At 42.8% G+C, this 15,511-nt stretch overlaps 1 protein-coding gene across 1 annotated transcript; it reads left to right on the forward strand.

The window, feature by feature from the left end:
• Positions 1-130: 130 nt before the first annotated feature.
• On the forward strand, positions 131-10,451 carry LOC308321282 (uncharacterized protein; the record flags this gene model as incomplete). Its single annotated transcript, XM_080772121.1, has 4 exons — positions 131-297; positions 3,038-3,151; positions 8,783-8,825; positions 10,234-10,451. Exons 1-4 carry the CDS (start codon positions 166-168, stop codon positions 10,449-10,451), a joined length of 507 nt encoding a protein of 168 aa, XP_080628247.1. The 5' UTR covers positions 131-165.
• Positions 10,452-15,511: the final 5,060 nt, after the last annotated feature.

Here is a 15,511-nt window from a genome sequence, read left to right on the forward strand (position 1 = left end):
CACGGTGGTTGACTCCTGTGTGTGTGTGTGTGTGTGTGTGTGTGTGTGTGTGTGTGTGTGTGTGAGTGTGTGTGCGCACGCGTGCGTGTGTTTGTTTGTGTGTGTGTGTGTGTGTGTCCATAAGGTCCTGGTCAGAGCAGCCTTTCACATCGGTCAGTTCTGTTGATGTCCACACCTGTGGTTTCCTTCAGCAGGACAACGTTAAAAGGATCAACACTACCGGGAGTAACTGAAGAGAGGAAGATGTTGGTGACCATGCTAACAGCCATGTACATCATGGTCAGAACCGTGGAGTCGGTAAGAACATTTATAACTATAACCCATGTTTAGACCCGAGACCAGATTCTGATACAAAATGTTTTCTAAATCATGACCGTTTTCTGAAACACCTATGTTTCTATATCAGTGGTGCTCAAGATATTTCATGTCAAGGACCCCCCCCCCCCCCGAAATCATCTGCATTTGGCTGCATGCCGACCCCCATCTGAATATATGTTGTTCCAGGGACACCCCCCCCCCCCCCCCCCAGAAGCAAAGATTTGAGTTACAAATGTTTGCTATAAAAATATATATATTCAAAGATTTGCGCCACATTTTCACGATTTAAAAAAGAAATCTAGAGGCTTGTAGATCTGCTATTTTAGTTTTAAGGGTTAAAAGCTAATGTGACAAGGGGCACGGTGGCACAGTTGGTATAGTGCTGTCGCCTCACAGCTAGAAGGTCCTGGGTTCGATTCCCGCTGGGGACACTGTGGGCACTGGCGGCGTGTTCCCCTCCTCCGTGTCATCAGTGCCCATACCCGAGGCGGGGGTTGGCGATGGGGCCTTTCTGTGTGGAGTTTGCATGTTCTCCCCGTGTCCCCTATAGGGTAGATACCCTCACAAAAACATGCCGGAATCCTGGTCTCTAAAACTACCTCCCCCTGGCCAGCCGGGGCGCCTGATGGAGGGGAAAGGAACTGGTCGGAATAACGTGTCCCTTCCACGCGCTACGTCCGGCCGGGGAAATTCCCCTCTGTCAGGTGAAAAGAAGCAGCTTGGACTCCTCATGTATAGAAGGAGGCATGAGGTCAGTCCGCTGCCCCCCCAGGTTGGCAGAGGAAGTGTAGCGCCCAGGATTACATTAGATAATTGGCACTGGGTGAAAAGAAAACTGGGTTACAAAATTGTGGGATAAAAAAAAAAAAAGCTAATGTGACACTGATGCATCCTCAGGTCTAAATGGGTTAAAAACCAAACATCAAAGGACCCGAGGGCCAGATTCTACAAATGCCAGTATTTCTTACACAGATTTCTCTAAAACGTTCAATCTTGTGTATCTGCTGTGTTCTGAATATCCCAAATTCCCAATGCAAAATGACACAGATGCTTTCCCGGTTTGGAATGCATGGGTTAACCCCTGGCATCAACACTCATGTGGGCATTTAAAGAAATTACAAGAAAATGTTCGCGACATTTTCTAAAGTTGCATAATTACCAGCCGATCTGCAGGCTTGCTATAGGACTTGTTGTGAGCTTGTGGATCGGCTATGTTTGCTATTTTTTTGTACAGCAAAGTATATAAAGGCTTAAAGGACAATTCAATGCTAGAAGGCTTTCTTACCTTTCTTTGTAGTTGTTACGTCCCCACCAAAGAGGTGTTTTTTTGTACAAAAACTCCTTATTGGCTATTTCCCCTACCAATTAATTGCATTGAATTGAATGGGTCTATGGGGTGTTGTGCTAATTCGCTTATTTCCACCGAAATAAGTAGTAAAGTGTGCCGCTTGGGATATTATTTATATTTACTTTATGAAGAGAAGATATATACAAACAAATCATAATTTTGAGCGATGGAAATAAGCGAATTAGCACAATTCAATTCCCATTCAATTCAATGCAATTCAGGACTTATGGTAGGGGAAATAGCAAATAAGGAGCTTTTGCACAAGATAACACCTGGACCTCTTTGGTGGGGACGTAACAACTACAAATAAAGGTAAGAAAGCCTTCTAGCATGGAATTGAAGTGCCTTTAAGTGCCTATACTGTAGCAAGACATTCTACTTCACTTCAGTGCATGCATTAATTTCTGTTCTATATGCATATTATTCGAATTTTAAGTGCATGAACATCAGTGGACAAAAACAACAACATGTTGTTTTGCTGCTTGATCGCATTTCAACGTGCAACATTTGACTGTCATTGTGATACAACCATTAGTATGCTGTATAGTCATGCAGAATTGACGTCAAACGACATTATTAAAATGTAAACGAGGTGAACACCATACTAAAGAAAAGGCGGAAGAAGAAGCACTCAAAACGTTGTCGGTTGAGTGCTCGGATCGCCACCTTTTTTTTGTATTCCAGTCACACCTGGTCCTTGAATCACCAGCACTACTTTACATAATATTTTCTCCATTGAGCACCTGGTTGACCTAGGTGACAACATAATTGTTACATATATTAATCAGTGTTTTTCTGCTTTTGCTTTGGAATTATAGGTAACCTTTCAAATATAGCCTATTTAGAGCATGTGTTTCTTTTATTCTTTTTTTTTCAGCTGTTCATAATATGTTTTGCAAAACATAAATGGACGACTTCACCCATTTTCAACCTATCTTCATATAATTGGTGATAAAATGGTGCACATTTATTTGTGTCTCATCCTAATAGAAAGCATATACCGTTTCTTTTAGCTGGGATTCCCCATCGATGATACTTACTGCATGGTCACTGGTACTGCCCACAGCCCTCCTCTGAGTACAACATGTTTTATCATTATTATCATGAGCATTTGCTGTATATGAGCAGAAGATAGGGTGAAAATGGGTGAAATCGTCCATTTATAACTGGTTTTGCTTTTATTAATTTTAAAAATGTCACAGTATAAGCACACATGCAACCAAATGATACCAAAAGTCAAAGGTCAACATCATTGCAACCATTGGGAACACACACACGCGCACACACACACACGCACTATGAAGACACACGACATGCATGATGGCACCTCGGCGACCTCGCTCTAACCCTGTTCCTTTGCACCGTACCCAGATAGGTTCGTGTTTTGCACGGAGGCCAGAGCCCATGCCTTACATGGTGCACCAGCCGTTGCCCTGGCAGATTCACTCCGTCTCCCGCAGACGGAAGAGCAGCCGGATGACCGAGGTAGGTCGACAGCAGTGCCCACAATGTCTACAACCCATTAACCCATTCTGACCTGAGATCAGATTCATACGAGGTTTCCACTGGACACACACTGGTCTGATTAACCCATTCTGACCTGAGATCAGATTCTAAAAATGTCACAGTCGTTCTTCGATTTTTCAAAAATAGCAGACCTACAAGCTCGTAGCGCGCCACTCGGTGGCGCGCTATGAGCTTGTAGATCTGCTATTTTTCAATAGCTAAAGCATAACATGATGCTAACACCAAAATGGGTTCCCGGTCAGAATGGGTTAATTCGTTCGTTCGTTCGTTCGTTCGTTCGTTCGTTCGTTCGTTCGTTCGTTCGTTCGTTCGTTCATTCATTGAAACTCATGCAAACACATATAGACACATGCTGTACTTTCCCAAACTTTATCATGTCAAGGACCACCCAAAATTGACACTAATTAGCCTGTGGACCCCCATTTGAAAAGATATGCCCCCCAGTTTGACGTGAATTAGTCTACGGACCCCCATTTAATGGCATTTCTATCTCTGGGACCCCCCATTTTTTGGGTTAAAATCTGAGAGTTAATATGAGAGTGTCCAAATGGACCCTTCTATGGAGTCTATGGAGTCTGGACCAGGGCTATAGCCCACATGTCTATGGAGTCTGGACCAGGGCTATAGCCCACATGCCTTCTAACGCTATGGCCCAGAGCTGTAGCCAATTCCTTTTGGGAATGTGTATACTCGCTGATATGTTTGATAAGTATGTTTTATAATACAATATAACAATTTAATGAAACAAATGCACGCTAACCTAAAAACCCTATTTTTGTCAAAATGTTAAAAAAATATATTTTTGCGTTGCATTTTTCTTTTTTCCAGAAAACAGTCTTATAGGCCTACTACTATCTACAAAATAGCCAATCTACAAGCTCATAACATGTTACGATGCAACTGGCTGTATACCTTGTATAGATCTTCTAATTTCACTATTAGATGTATGGCAAAAAAAAATCACACCCGTGTGAAGTGAGGGGCGCTCTTAGCATCATACAGTATCATCTTATTCCTAACTGGCCATTCATAATCAATAGCATAATGTTTGTGTTTGGCTCTCCTACATAGACTTCTATTGAGAATGGGGACAATATAGGGACAAGTCCTGGACCGGAAGTATAGGCAGAAATGCATTGGACTCACAGGGCAACAGCCCAGCTTTAATGATCTTAAATCCCTTTATTTTAGATTGTTTTGTAGTAATCGTACAACATAAACATTACAGAGACTTTACTTGTTACTGTACAATACTTTAAAATAGCGGTGCATGATTATGAAATTATGACCGATATCCGATCTCCGGTTATTTGCAGGGTCATATCTGCCAATACAGATTCTGACCGATTCCGATATTATACAGAGGACCACAATGGAAACAAGCCTATATAGGCCCTAGGCCGCTATTGGCCCAAAGCCTGTTGATAAAGTATTAAATAAATCAATAAATAGCATAATACTTTTCCAAGTGTCTGTTTTCACAACTGAATGACTACTGAATGAGATGAGTACACAAATTAAATGTAGATTTCTTTCAAATTGTATTTATCTTTTGCTGTTGAAAACCGATTAAATAAGCTGTATTATTTTGAGACCATTCCGATACCGATATGACATTTTTTCAGATTATGCTATACCGATTAATCGTGCATCCCTACTTTAAAACAGTTTTCATGTTGCACAAATGCCTAAAATTGCTCTTATTTGCGCCGCCCTCGTTGAAAACAATGTATTTCCAACTCCAGCTGCATGAACAGCTAGCGCTCGAGTGCTCGGTTTCTGCCCCATCAATATCCTAACTCTTCTATTAGATGGCTCTGCTCCTGCCTCCCCTTAGTTTTATTGTCTTATTTTATGTTTATAGCCAATAGAGTGAAATGCTAATAAGACCACAACCTTTACCTATATATACCACTTGTTCAAGCAATACTATTTGTTTGGCTTTGATGTGAATTGTGAACGGCTAAACAGCCTGCTGGGCTCTGAAGCCAATGGCCTTTTGGTTACTAACCTTCAGGATTATTATGTCATCAGCTGGTCTTGAGGGAGGGGCTTGGAGGGGCTTGGCTGACAAGCTTGACTCAGCATCTGAACACGTAGTCACGTGTTCCAGGAGGAATTAACTCCAGTGTGAAGATTCTGTTCATAGTCTGTGTTTTTTTTGTTAATTGAATTGAACAAGTTGTTTAAAAATGTACATGTTCAGACAGACAGAGAGAGAGAGAGAGAGAGAGAGAGAGAGAGACTACGACAGCTAAAAGGGAAGCATAATTATAGAGGAGGTGGCAACAAATCAAAGAAAAATACTCAGATATGCAAGGAGGGTAATTATAGAATGAAAGCATCTCAGTCAAATGACCGGAGTGGAAGCTTGACAGATGGATGATGGTTTATTATTATGGCTTCTTGTGAAGGACAACACATAGAGAGTGCGTGAGGTGTGTGCGTGAGGTGTGTGTGTGTGTGTGTGTGTGTGTGTGGGGGTGTGTGTGGGTGTGTGTGTGTGTGTGTGTGTGTGTGACATCCAGACTGACAGGTGAGCAGGCGGAGCTCCCGACCCTGGTGGGCTGGGTCTCTAATCCCTGCGTAGGGGATTTGTGACTGAGGTCACACACACAGTCATTCATATCAAATGGCATGGTACTGTGTAGAGGAGCCAACAAGCTCCATTTGCTGTTGATCTTGATGAGAGTCTTATGTAATAGCATCACACGGATGCCGCACACACCACCACATCATGTGAAGACAAAGACAAAGTGGTGTCCTTGATGATATCTGCATGTGCAACTTGTAGCCAAAACTATAGCGGAATCAGATTAATGACTCATTCCGTTCTTCAATGTCGGCTGGAAGGACTGGAAGCATTTTTTTTGCCTCCAGCACATTTGTATACCCGGCCGCACGAGCCCCTGCCTTTGTCTGAGCATGTTATAATAGTCGTATACATTCAACGACAAATAGCCGATCTACCAACTCACAACACATCACACATTGAGAAATGAGGTGCAGAGCGAAGAGTATAGAGCACCGAAGTCTGACGTCAATATCGGTAGAGGGCACAAAATTTTAGATCGCCTCATATAAGAACCGTGTTTAAAAAATAAACAAATCCAGGCCGCTGCATATATGATACAGACTATCATATATGAGTGACTGACTGGCCCAAACGATACAGAGACACCTCTCTGACAATATAACGATACAGAGACACCTCTCTGACAATATAACGATACAGAGACACCTCTCTGACAATAACGCAGAGACACCTCTCTGACAATATAACGATACAGAGACACCTCTCTGACAATAACGCAGAGACACCTCTCTGACAATATAACGATACAGAGACACCTCTCTGACAATAACGCAGAGACACCTCTCTGACAATATAACGATACAGAGACACCTCTCTGACAACAACGCAGAGACAGCTTGTTTATCTTTGGAGATGAGCCCATGTTGTTCTCCAGAGAGAGGGGAATCGAGGGGACGAGCGAGTGACGTCAGGACTTCGGTCCTCTATTGACGCCTGGGATTCCCTGGGATAACTAAGCCATGCATGACCCACGCACCTACAGTAATACCAATATGACTTTGCTACTTTGGGATGGCTCAGGGTAGAAGACAGGGTTACCAGTAAGACGTGCACTGGACATATACTGTATGGAGCGTGTCTTGAGTGTACATGCAGGGTTTGATGATATTATATGACGTGACAAAGTGACAAAATTGAGTGTGACATGACATGACATGACAATAACGCAAGGTTTCTGCAACTTCGGTCGCAAATAATAATAATAATAATAATAATAATAATAATAATAATAAGGCCTAATAATAATAATGGTAATAATAATACGGGTAATAATAATAATAATACATTTGATTTGTATTGCACTTTTCATTCACAGGGAATCTCGGAGTGTTGCATGTAGTTAAAACATGCAGTATCAATGGGGTTGGAATTCAAGATAAAAAGCCACTCTCCAGGCCCAGTGCCCACATAATACCTGTTTAACTGCTTCCCCAGAGTGACCTATACCCTAGACTACAGGGTGTGCCTCTGCTTTGTTAACATCCAAATGTAGCACAAACACATATGGGCATAGTATACTCTGTATACTCTGTGTGGAATCAGTGCCCTCACACATCACACATTAACCCATTTAGACCTGAGAACGATTCTACAAAATGCCTTCTAAATTCTGACAGTTTTCTGAAAAACCCATCGTTTCTATGTCAGCGGTTCTCAAACATTTTCATGTCTAGGATATGTAATCGGCATTATGTGTGTGTGTGTGTGTGTGTGTGTGTGTGTGTGTGTGTGTGTGTGTGTGTGTGTGTGTGTGTGTGTGTGTGTTTCTTTGTTTTAGCCAAAGTGTTTTACTATATTTAAGTTCAGTTCCATGCTGTATTCAATCAATATTCAATCAAATATTCAAATAATTCATTGTCCTCATAGACATTTCAAAAAGTACTTCTTTAAAGATCTGTAAGCCTCTTACAAAGCCAACTCGGATCGTGACAAATCATGACAACAGACACAATATTTTAGCCTGAACAAAGTAAATGCAAAGAAGAAAAACAACAAAAAGAAAGTGTTGTAACCTGCCCTATATTTTCTTTCTAATTATTTGTTCGGCCCAAAATAAATTGTGTTTGTTGTCATGATTTGTCACAATCCGAGTTGGCTTTGTTCGAGGCTTACAGATCTTTAAATGAAGACTTTTTGAAATGTCTATGGGGAAATGCATGGGGAATTATTTCCTGGGCCTGTCGTCGTCATGAAAGGGACGGGACTGTGACGCTCTATAAGTGGCTCAGGGGTAGAGTGGCCGGTTGAGCAGCCGGATAGGAACCGCAAGGTTGCCAGTTCGATCCCGGGCTCCCCCAGAGTCAGTGTCCAAGTGTCCTTGAGCAAAACTCTAAACCCCTAATTGTTCCCGATGTGCAGGTTGGTGCCTCGCATGGTTTCCTGTGCCATGTGTATGAATGAATGGGTGAAGGTATTGCACAATCTATAAAGCTCTTTGGATAAAAAGCGCTATATAAATGCACCATGCACCATTTACCATTGAAGTGGGTACAGGATAACAGAACAGTTATATTTTCTGCCTGCGTGACAAGGTGCTGTCTCTGGCTTTGTGTCTGGCGTCTGATCTGGGATCTGGAGGCTTGGTGGTATCTGAACAATGTCTCGGTCCAACACTGATCTGGGATCTGGAGGCTTGGTAGTATCTGAACAATGTCTCGGTCCAACACTGATCTGGGATCTGGAGGCTTGGTAGTATCTGAACAATGTCTCGGTCCAACACTGATCTGGGATCTGGAGGCTTGGTGGTATCTGAACAATGTCTCGGTCCAACACTGATCTCTATCAAAGAGGCATGCATGGAATGTCACCCTTTCAGTCTCTGACTTTCTTTCTTTCTCTCTCTCCTCTCTCTCTTTCTCTCTGTGTGTGTGTGTGTGTGTGTGTGTGTGTGTGAACGTGCGTGCGTGTGTGTTTTGTGTTGGCGTGTGCCTACAGCATTTGTTGTATACTGTAAGTGATGTCCTAAATGCTTACTCTGACCCTCTGTCGTACAGTTTGAAGGCCCTAGGAGGAACAGCATAGGCCTCAACAGAAGAAGTAAGTATTCCAAAGACGCACGCACAGATATTAACAATAACATCATGTTGTGTGGGGGCAGGCTATTTTTCTGTGTCGTTGATGATCATCATCAACCTAATAAGCCATTTTAACCCTAGAACACTAAACATATTTTTGTTACACATCATCACTAAACACTATTATGTGCATATTATTTTTTAGAATATTCCTAAAAAGAGAGGAATTAAGTTGGGAACTTCTCCTTTGGTCCACCCATTCCTAAGGCAAAGAAATAAACAATTAATCCATTGTGTATAATAATTGGATTATTCTCTAATATCACACTATCACTAAATACGGGTGAAATTCACCCGAACACCTGCCTGTAAGAAAATAACCAGTGATGTGGGCATGGAAACAAACCTACCTTCTATGATGTCACTGAGCATCATGAAGGTATACTGAGAGACCCACCCACCTCAGACATCAGCAACATTATGAAAATTGCAAAAATACAATCGTCCGGGTGAAAATCACCCATGTTTAGTGTTCTAGGGTTAAAGGTCATGGTCGAAACTCGAAAGTAATGAATTGTGTGTGTGTGTGTTTGTGCACTGTGCCAGCATGAACGCCTCGTGAACCGTTCATTTCAAGCTTGTCTCGCGTATAGCCATGATTATCGGAGATCTCCGCCTACTGATAGGCGGAGGTATATAGGTGGAGATATCTGATCGTCTGGCTGCGCGAGACCGACGTCATGCTGGCACACAGAAACATGTCAATCATTTAAACCATCTGCATTGCTATGGTTCACCCGTTCACACACATCCACGCTGGTGGGAGAGGCAACCATACGCAAGGCTGCTCACTAGGAGGAGTTAGGCTCACTAGGAGGAGTTAGGGGAACTATTACTACTACGAGTCCCGGAGTGGCCATTGAGAGAGGAAAAAAACCAAACAATGTTAAACTTGACTCTTAGTGCATTGGCATGTCGGTGTCGGTGCCGGACTATTGGCTGTAAGACTATTGGCTGTAAGACTATTGGCTGTAAGACTATTGGCTGTAAGACTATTGGCTGTCGGACTATTGGCTGTCGGACTCTTAGTACATTGGCATGTTGGCCAATGGGTCGGAATATGTACTCTGTACTGTACTGTACTGTACTGTACTGTAGGCACACACTGCTGTTCCAATTGGAGTGGCTGCACCACTCAAAAATAATCCCTCTCAATGGCCACTAACCCTAACCCGTTCTTTTTTTATAAAGAAAAGAAAATATATATCCTGCTTTTATCCTGTGAAAGATTCATACAAAGATTACAAAAACATCTATCCTATAATTTAGACATGAGTTTTAAATCGGAACAATAGCCACGCCGTGTAACCCCAAGGCTATAATAATAACATACATGTATGTATGTCTGTCTGGTGTTTATTTGTCTGCAGACCCTACCTCCGCGGCTATCGCCTCCGCCTCCCTGGCCATCCCCTGTTTCCTGTCGTGCTCGGACTCCGCCGCCCTGGCCAACGGGGAGGCGGCCGCGGCCACGCTGTCGGCCACAGCGCTGCTGGTGGACGCCATGCCCCCGCTCAGCCCCGCGGAGGCCGCGGTGACCATCCAGAACCACTTCAGGAAGTTCCAGCAGCAGAAGAAACAGAAGTAGAGGATGTGGAGAGAGAGAGAGACGAAAGGAGAGATGGGGGGGTGAGGGGGGGGGGGGGGGGGGGGGGGGTAAAGAGAAGATGGATGGAGAGAGAGAGAGAGAGAGAGAGAGAGAGAGATGGGGGGGGGTGAGGGGGGGGGGGGGTAAAGAGAAGATGGAGGGATGGATGGAGAGAGAGAGAGAGAGAGAGAGAGAGAGAGAGAGAGAGAGATGGGGGGTGAGGGGGGGGTAAAGAGAAGATGGAGGGATGGATGGAGAGAGAGAGAGAATGGACGGAAGAACTCATACGTGCACAAATGTACGAATATACACCTATGCTATAGCACATGCACAGACATGTATCACATGGCACGCACGCACGCATGCACACACACACACACACACACGCACGCTCGCACACGCACACACTCTACCTCTACATGACATCAGCTTGTGACTGCAACTTGTTCCTGTTCGCAGATGACTCGGCACTGCTAGTCTCGGACAGGAACAAACTGCAGGTTGAAAAGGCCCTCAGCCCCTGAACTCTCGCCCCTCCTGGGAATCTGCACCTGGCTCGCTGATAACAAACTATCTTTACACCTGGGAAAAACGGAATCCATTCTCTTTGGTTCTAATAGTAATCTCAGCAAGGCAAATAGCTTCTTGGTTAGAGTGGGTGACAATGAAATTACCTACCTAGGTTCCATCCTGGAGGCTAATCTTTCCGGTGATAAAATGGCCACCAACGTAATCAAAAAGGTCAACCAAAGAACAAGATTCCTTTACAGGATCTCCTCACTGGTCAACAAAAAAACACCTTAACAGGAGCCCTCGTACAAGGTTTCTTTGACTATGCATGCACCTCCTGTTACCACAGCACCTCAAAGGCCCTTACAATTAGGCTCCAGACTTCTCAAAACAAACTGGTCAGGCTCCTACTTGGCCTCACCCCCCGAACCCACCTCACTCCTGCCCACTTTGACAGGCTGGAATGGCTTAGGGTCGACGACAGAGTACAGCATCTTGCAATGGGTCTGGTCCACAAGATTCGATACACCACCAAGATACCCATGTACCTGTCTAGATACTTCCTTAATGTTAACGAAGTCCACACCCACAACACCAGAGGGAGTGCAACGAACCATGTACGACCCAGATTCGGCACAAACAAGGGACTAAATTATTCTCGCTCCTATGCCACCAAAATGTGGAACGCCCATTAAGACATGCAAATCCCTTGACTCCTTCAAAACCGCTCTCAAAGGGCACCTACAGACAGCTGCAATTCGAAACTGGCCCCCGTAAAATCTGAATCCCACCGCCCCCCCCCCCCCCCCTTTTTCCCCACACTGTACAGTATATTTATTTTCTTTTCTTTTTATGTTCCTTTTCCCTTTTTACCTCCTTTATGATGAATTCCTGTTCTGTTCTTTGACTAGAAGTGTCCATTTGTACGTCTCTAAATGTTTTGATGAATTGAACATGGTGGACCCTCTTGTAAACAATTAAGTGTAATGCTTAATTGGGTCGTCCACTCAGTTAACAGTCTTTGTATTGAGTTTGCTTGAAATGTACTGTAATTCTGCAAACTGTTAATAGCTATTTCAATCATTCAAACCATACCATTTCCATAAAATATACCCATTGTATTATCCAGTGTGTGAATAATACTTATGCCAGTGTGTGAGTACTACTTGTGCATATTCATATTATGAATCATCTGTATGGAATACAACATTGCACTGTACTGTGAAGACTGACAGACTGTGTTTTAATTTATTTGAGTATCTTTTGCTATTATGATGTACTACTTAATTCAACTACTCCAGTTACCTGGACTATAGATCGGTGTAGCATTGTTGCCCTCTGGTGGTGTGATCAGGTTATGAATAACATTTGGCATTATTCACATGTGATCATGTTATTGTAGGCCAACTGCTGCTGTAACAGTATGACATAATACTGGAGAGGAGAAGGGAGTCTTCACACTGTAGTATCAGCTCCTATGATATGCAATGTATTGAGGACGTCATCAGTGGTGGAAAGTAACTACACATTTACTCAAGTACGGTACAATTTTGAGAATTTTAGCCTATACTTTAGTTCAGTATTTCCAATACTTTTACTACATCTCGGATCCAAATATTGTACATTTATTTTTTATAACTGTATAGTTACTAGTTACTTTGTAGATTTTGATTATTAGTAGCTACAACATACCACATCAGCCCTATACATTTTGACAATTTGAATATGTATAAACTGCCCTGGGCTGGCTGTCTGTTGCGGGTTCGAGTCCCGTTCCTGACAAACTTTGCTGTGTCCCCTCTCCCCGTTTCCTGTCTACCTACTATACAATTCATCTATCAATAAAGGCAAAAAGCCCCCCTAAAATATCTTTAAAAATAAAATCTATAAGCTCACAATGCGTCACATTGTGAGGTTGTAGATCTGCTATTTTCAAAAACATTTTATATATTTGAAAACTTGAGAATTGGGACTTTCTGCACAATGAGTATACGTGAGTATACTTTTTGGTACTTTAAGTACATTTTGATACCGATAACTTTTGTACTTTTACTAAAGTAAAGACACCGGCCTACTCAGGAACGATGAAAGCTGCAGGAACGACACTGTTGGGAATGCATGCCCCACCCGGTTATGTACCTGTTGTACTTATCTGTCAGTCTGTGTTACCTTTATGCCAATATGGAGATTTCTGTATCTGTCTGTCTGCCTGTGTCACTTTAATGCCCATAGACATCTCTGTCTGTCTGCCTGTGTCAGTTTTATGCCCATAGACATCTCTGTATCTGTCTGTCTGCCTGTGTCACTTTAATGCCCATAGACATCTCTGTCTGTCTGCCTGTGTCAGTTTTATGCCCATAGACATCTCTGTATCTGTCTGTCTGCCTGTGTCACTTTAATGCCCATAGACATCTCTATCTGTCTGTCTGCCTGTGTCAGTTTTATGCCCATAGACATCTCTGTATCTGTCTGTCTGCCTGTGTCACTTTAATGCCCATAGACATCTCTATCTGTCTGTCTGCCTGTGTCAGTTTTATGCCCATAGACATCTCTATCTGTCTGTCTGTGTCAGTTTTATGCCCATAGACATCTCTATCTGTCTGTCTGCCTGTGTCAGTTTTATGCCCATAGACATCTCTGTATCTGTCTGTCTGCCTGTGTCACTTTAATGCCCATAGACATCTCTATCTGTCTGTCTGCCTGTGTCAGTTTTATGCCCATAGACATCTCTATCTGTCTATCTGCCTGTGTCACTTTAATGCCCATAGACATCTCTATCTGTCTGTCTGCCTGTGTCAGTTTTATGCCCATAGACATCTCTATCTGTCTGTCTGCCTGTGTCAGTTTTATGCCCATAGACATCTCTGTATCTGTCTGTCTGCCTGTGTCACTTTTATGCCCATTTAGACATCTCTGTATCTGTCTGTCTGCCTGTGTCACTTTTATGCCCATTTAGACATCTCTGTATCTGGTTTTCAAGGTTTCGTAGGTTTCAAGGTTGTACTTTATTGTTACATCTTGTGTACAGTACAGGTACATAAGAGTAAAACTTATTGTTGTTTGGCTTCCTTACAGACAACGCAGCAGCATAGATAGCATAACATTAAAAACATCAAAACACAGCAAATCAAGGGATATAATAATGAGTGCAAGAAAGAGCATTCAAAGAGTAAAAATAAAATAAATTAGTAACATAATGTACATGTGCATGTTTTCCCTGTAATAGCAAAAAAGTTAGGTAAACTTTATGTGACCAGCTTCACAGTACCCAGCCAGCACGCCCACTAACTGGGCACGGGTTGGAAGTGGGCAAGCCCATGTAGTTCCAACATGGTCTACATGTGGGCTAACTGGGCATGGGTTGGAAGTGGGCAAGCCTATATAGGTCCCACGTGGTCTACGCGAGGGATAACTGGCATGGGTTGGAAGTGTGCATGCAAGCCCATATTGGTCCAACATGGTCTACATGTGGGCTAACCTCACAGCATGTCACAGCGCATTGTGAGCTTGTAGATTGGCTATTTTCTCCATAAAACCCAGCATAACATGACTTGTCTTTTAGTTCTACTGGAACTCTTCTCCACTAGTTTGAGCAAAACAAAATAATCCCATGTACAATTAAAAGGGAATTGAAATGATGTGTACATATTTCCAATAAATGTATAGCCCACAGTATTTGCTGAGGTCACTGGAGACTGGTGAAGCAACTGCATGGAGAGGGTGGGGTCATTAGCCAGGTGAAAAGAACTGGTTTGGCTGGTTAGTGTTGTGGGTAGGGTGACCAGATCCTACAGTTTCTGTCTGCCTTTTCCCACCACTTTGAAACTGACAAAGGAACTACACAGTCAGAGGGCTTTGTCCCCTTTCAGATGTTGTCGCAGGGATGCTAAGTATTTTCCAGTCTAAGTAATTTGAATGCAAATGATTCCGATCTTAGGTAGGCTATATGCACTCTACTATACTAAAAGGATCACATGCAAATTGGTTGGCCCATCCTTCCATTCAACAATAGGGTTACACACCCTAACCTAACCCATTATCACCTGTCCATTTGCAATGGGACATCCTCCAAAACATTCACAACCAAGGTCTTCTAACAAGGTAGATAAGGGTGGGCTAAAACATGGGCTATAACCCATCGTTTTTGTCATTTCGTCATTTTTTTCAAATCCTCAAAAATGATGAAAAACGGCGCGCTATAGTATGCCGTACGATATGGGCTATAGCCCACGGTCCAAAATGATGAGAAACGAGGCTAACCTTTTTTTTCAAAATTTCAAAAAACATGGGCTATAACCCACCGTTTTTTTCATTTTTCATTTTTTTCAAATCCTCAAAAATGATGAAAAACGGCGTGCCATAGTATGCCGTACGATATGGGCTATAGCCCACGGTCCAAAATGATGAGAAACGAGGCTAACTTTTTTTTTCAAAATTTCAAAAAACATGGGCTATAAGCCTATAACCCACCGTTTTTTCATTTTTCATTTTTTTCAAATCCTCAAAAATGATGAAAAACGGCGTGCCATAGTATGCCGTACGATATGGGC

This window comes from Protomyctophum bolini, assembly GCF_963924005.1.
Source record: "Protomyctophum bolini genome assembly, chromosome: 9".
Lineage (NCBI taxonomy): Eukaryota > Metazoa > Chordata > Actinopteri > Myctophiformes > Myctophidae > Protomyctophum > Protomyctophum bolini.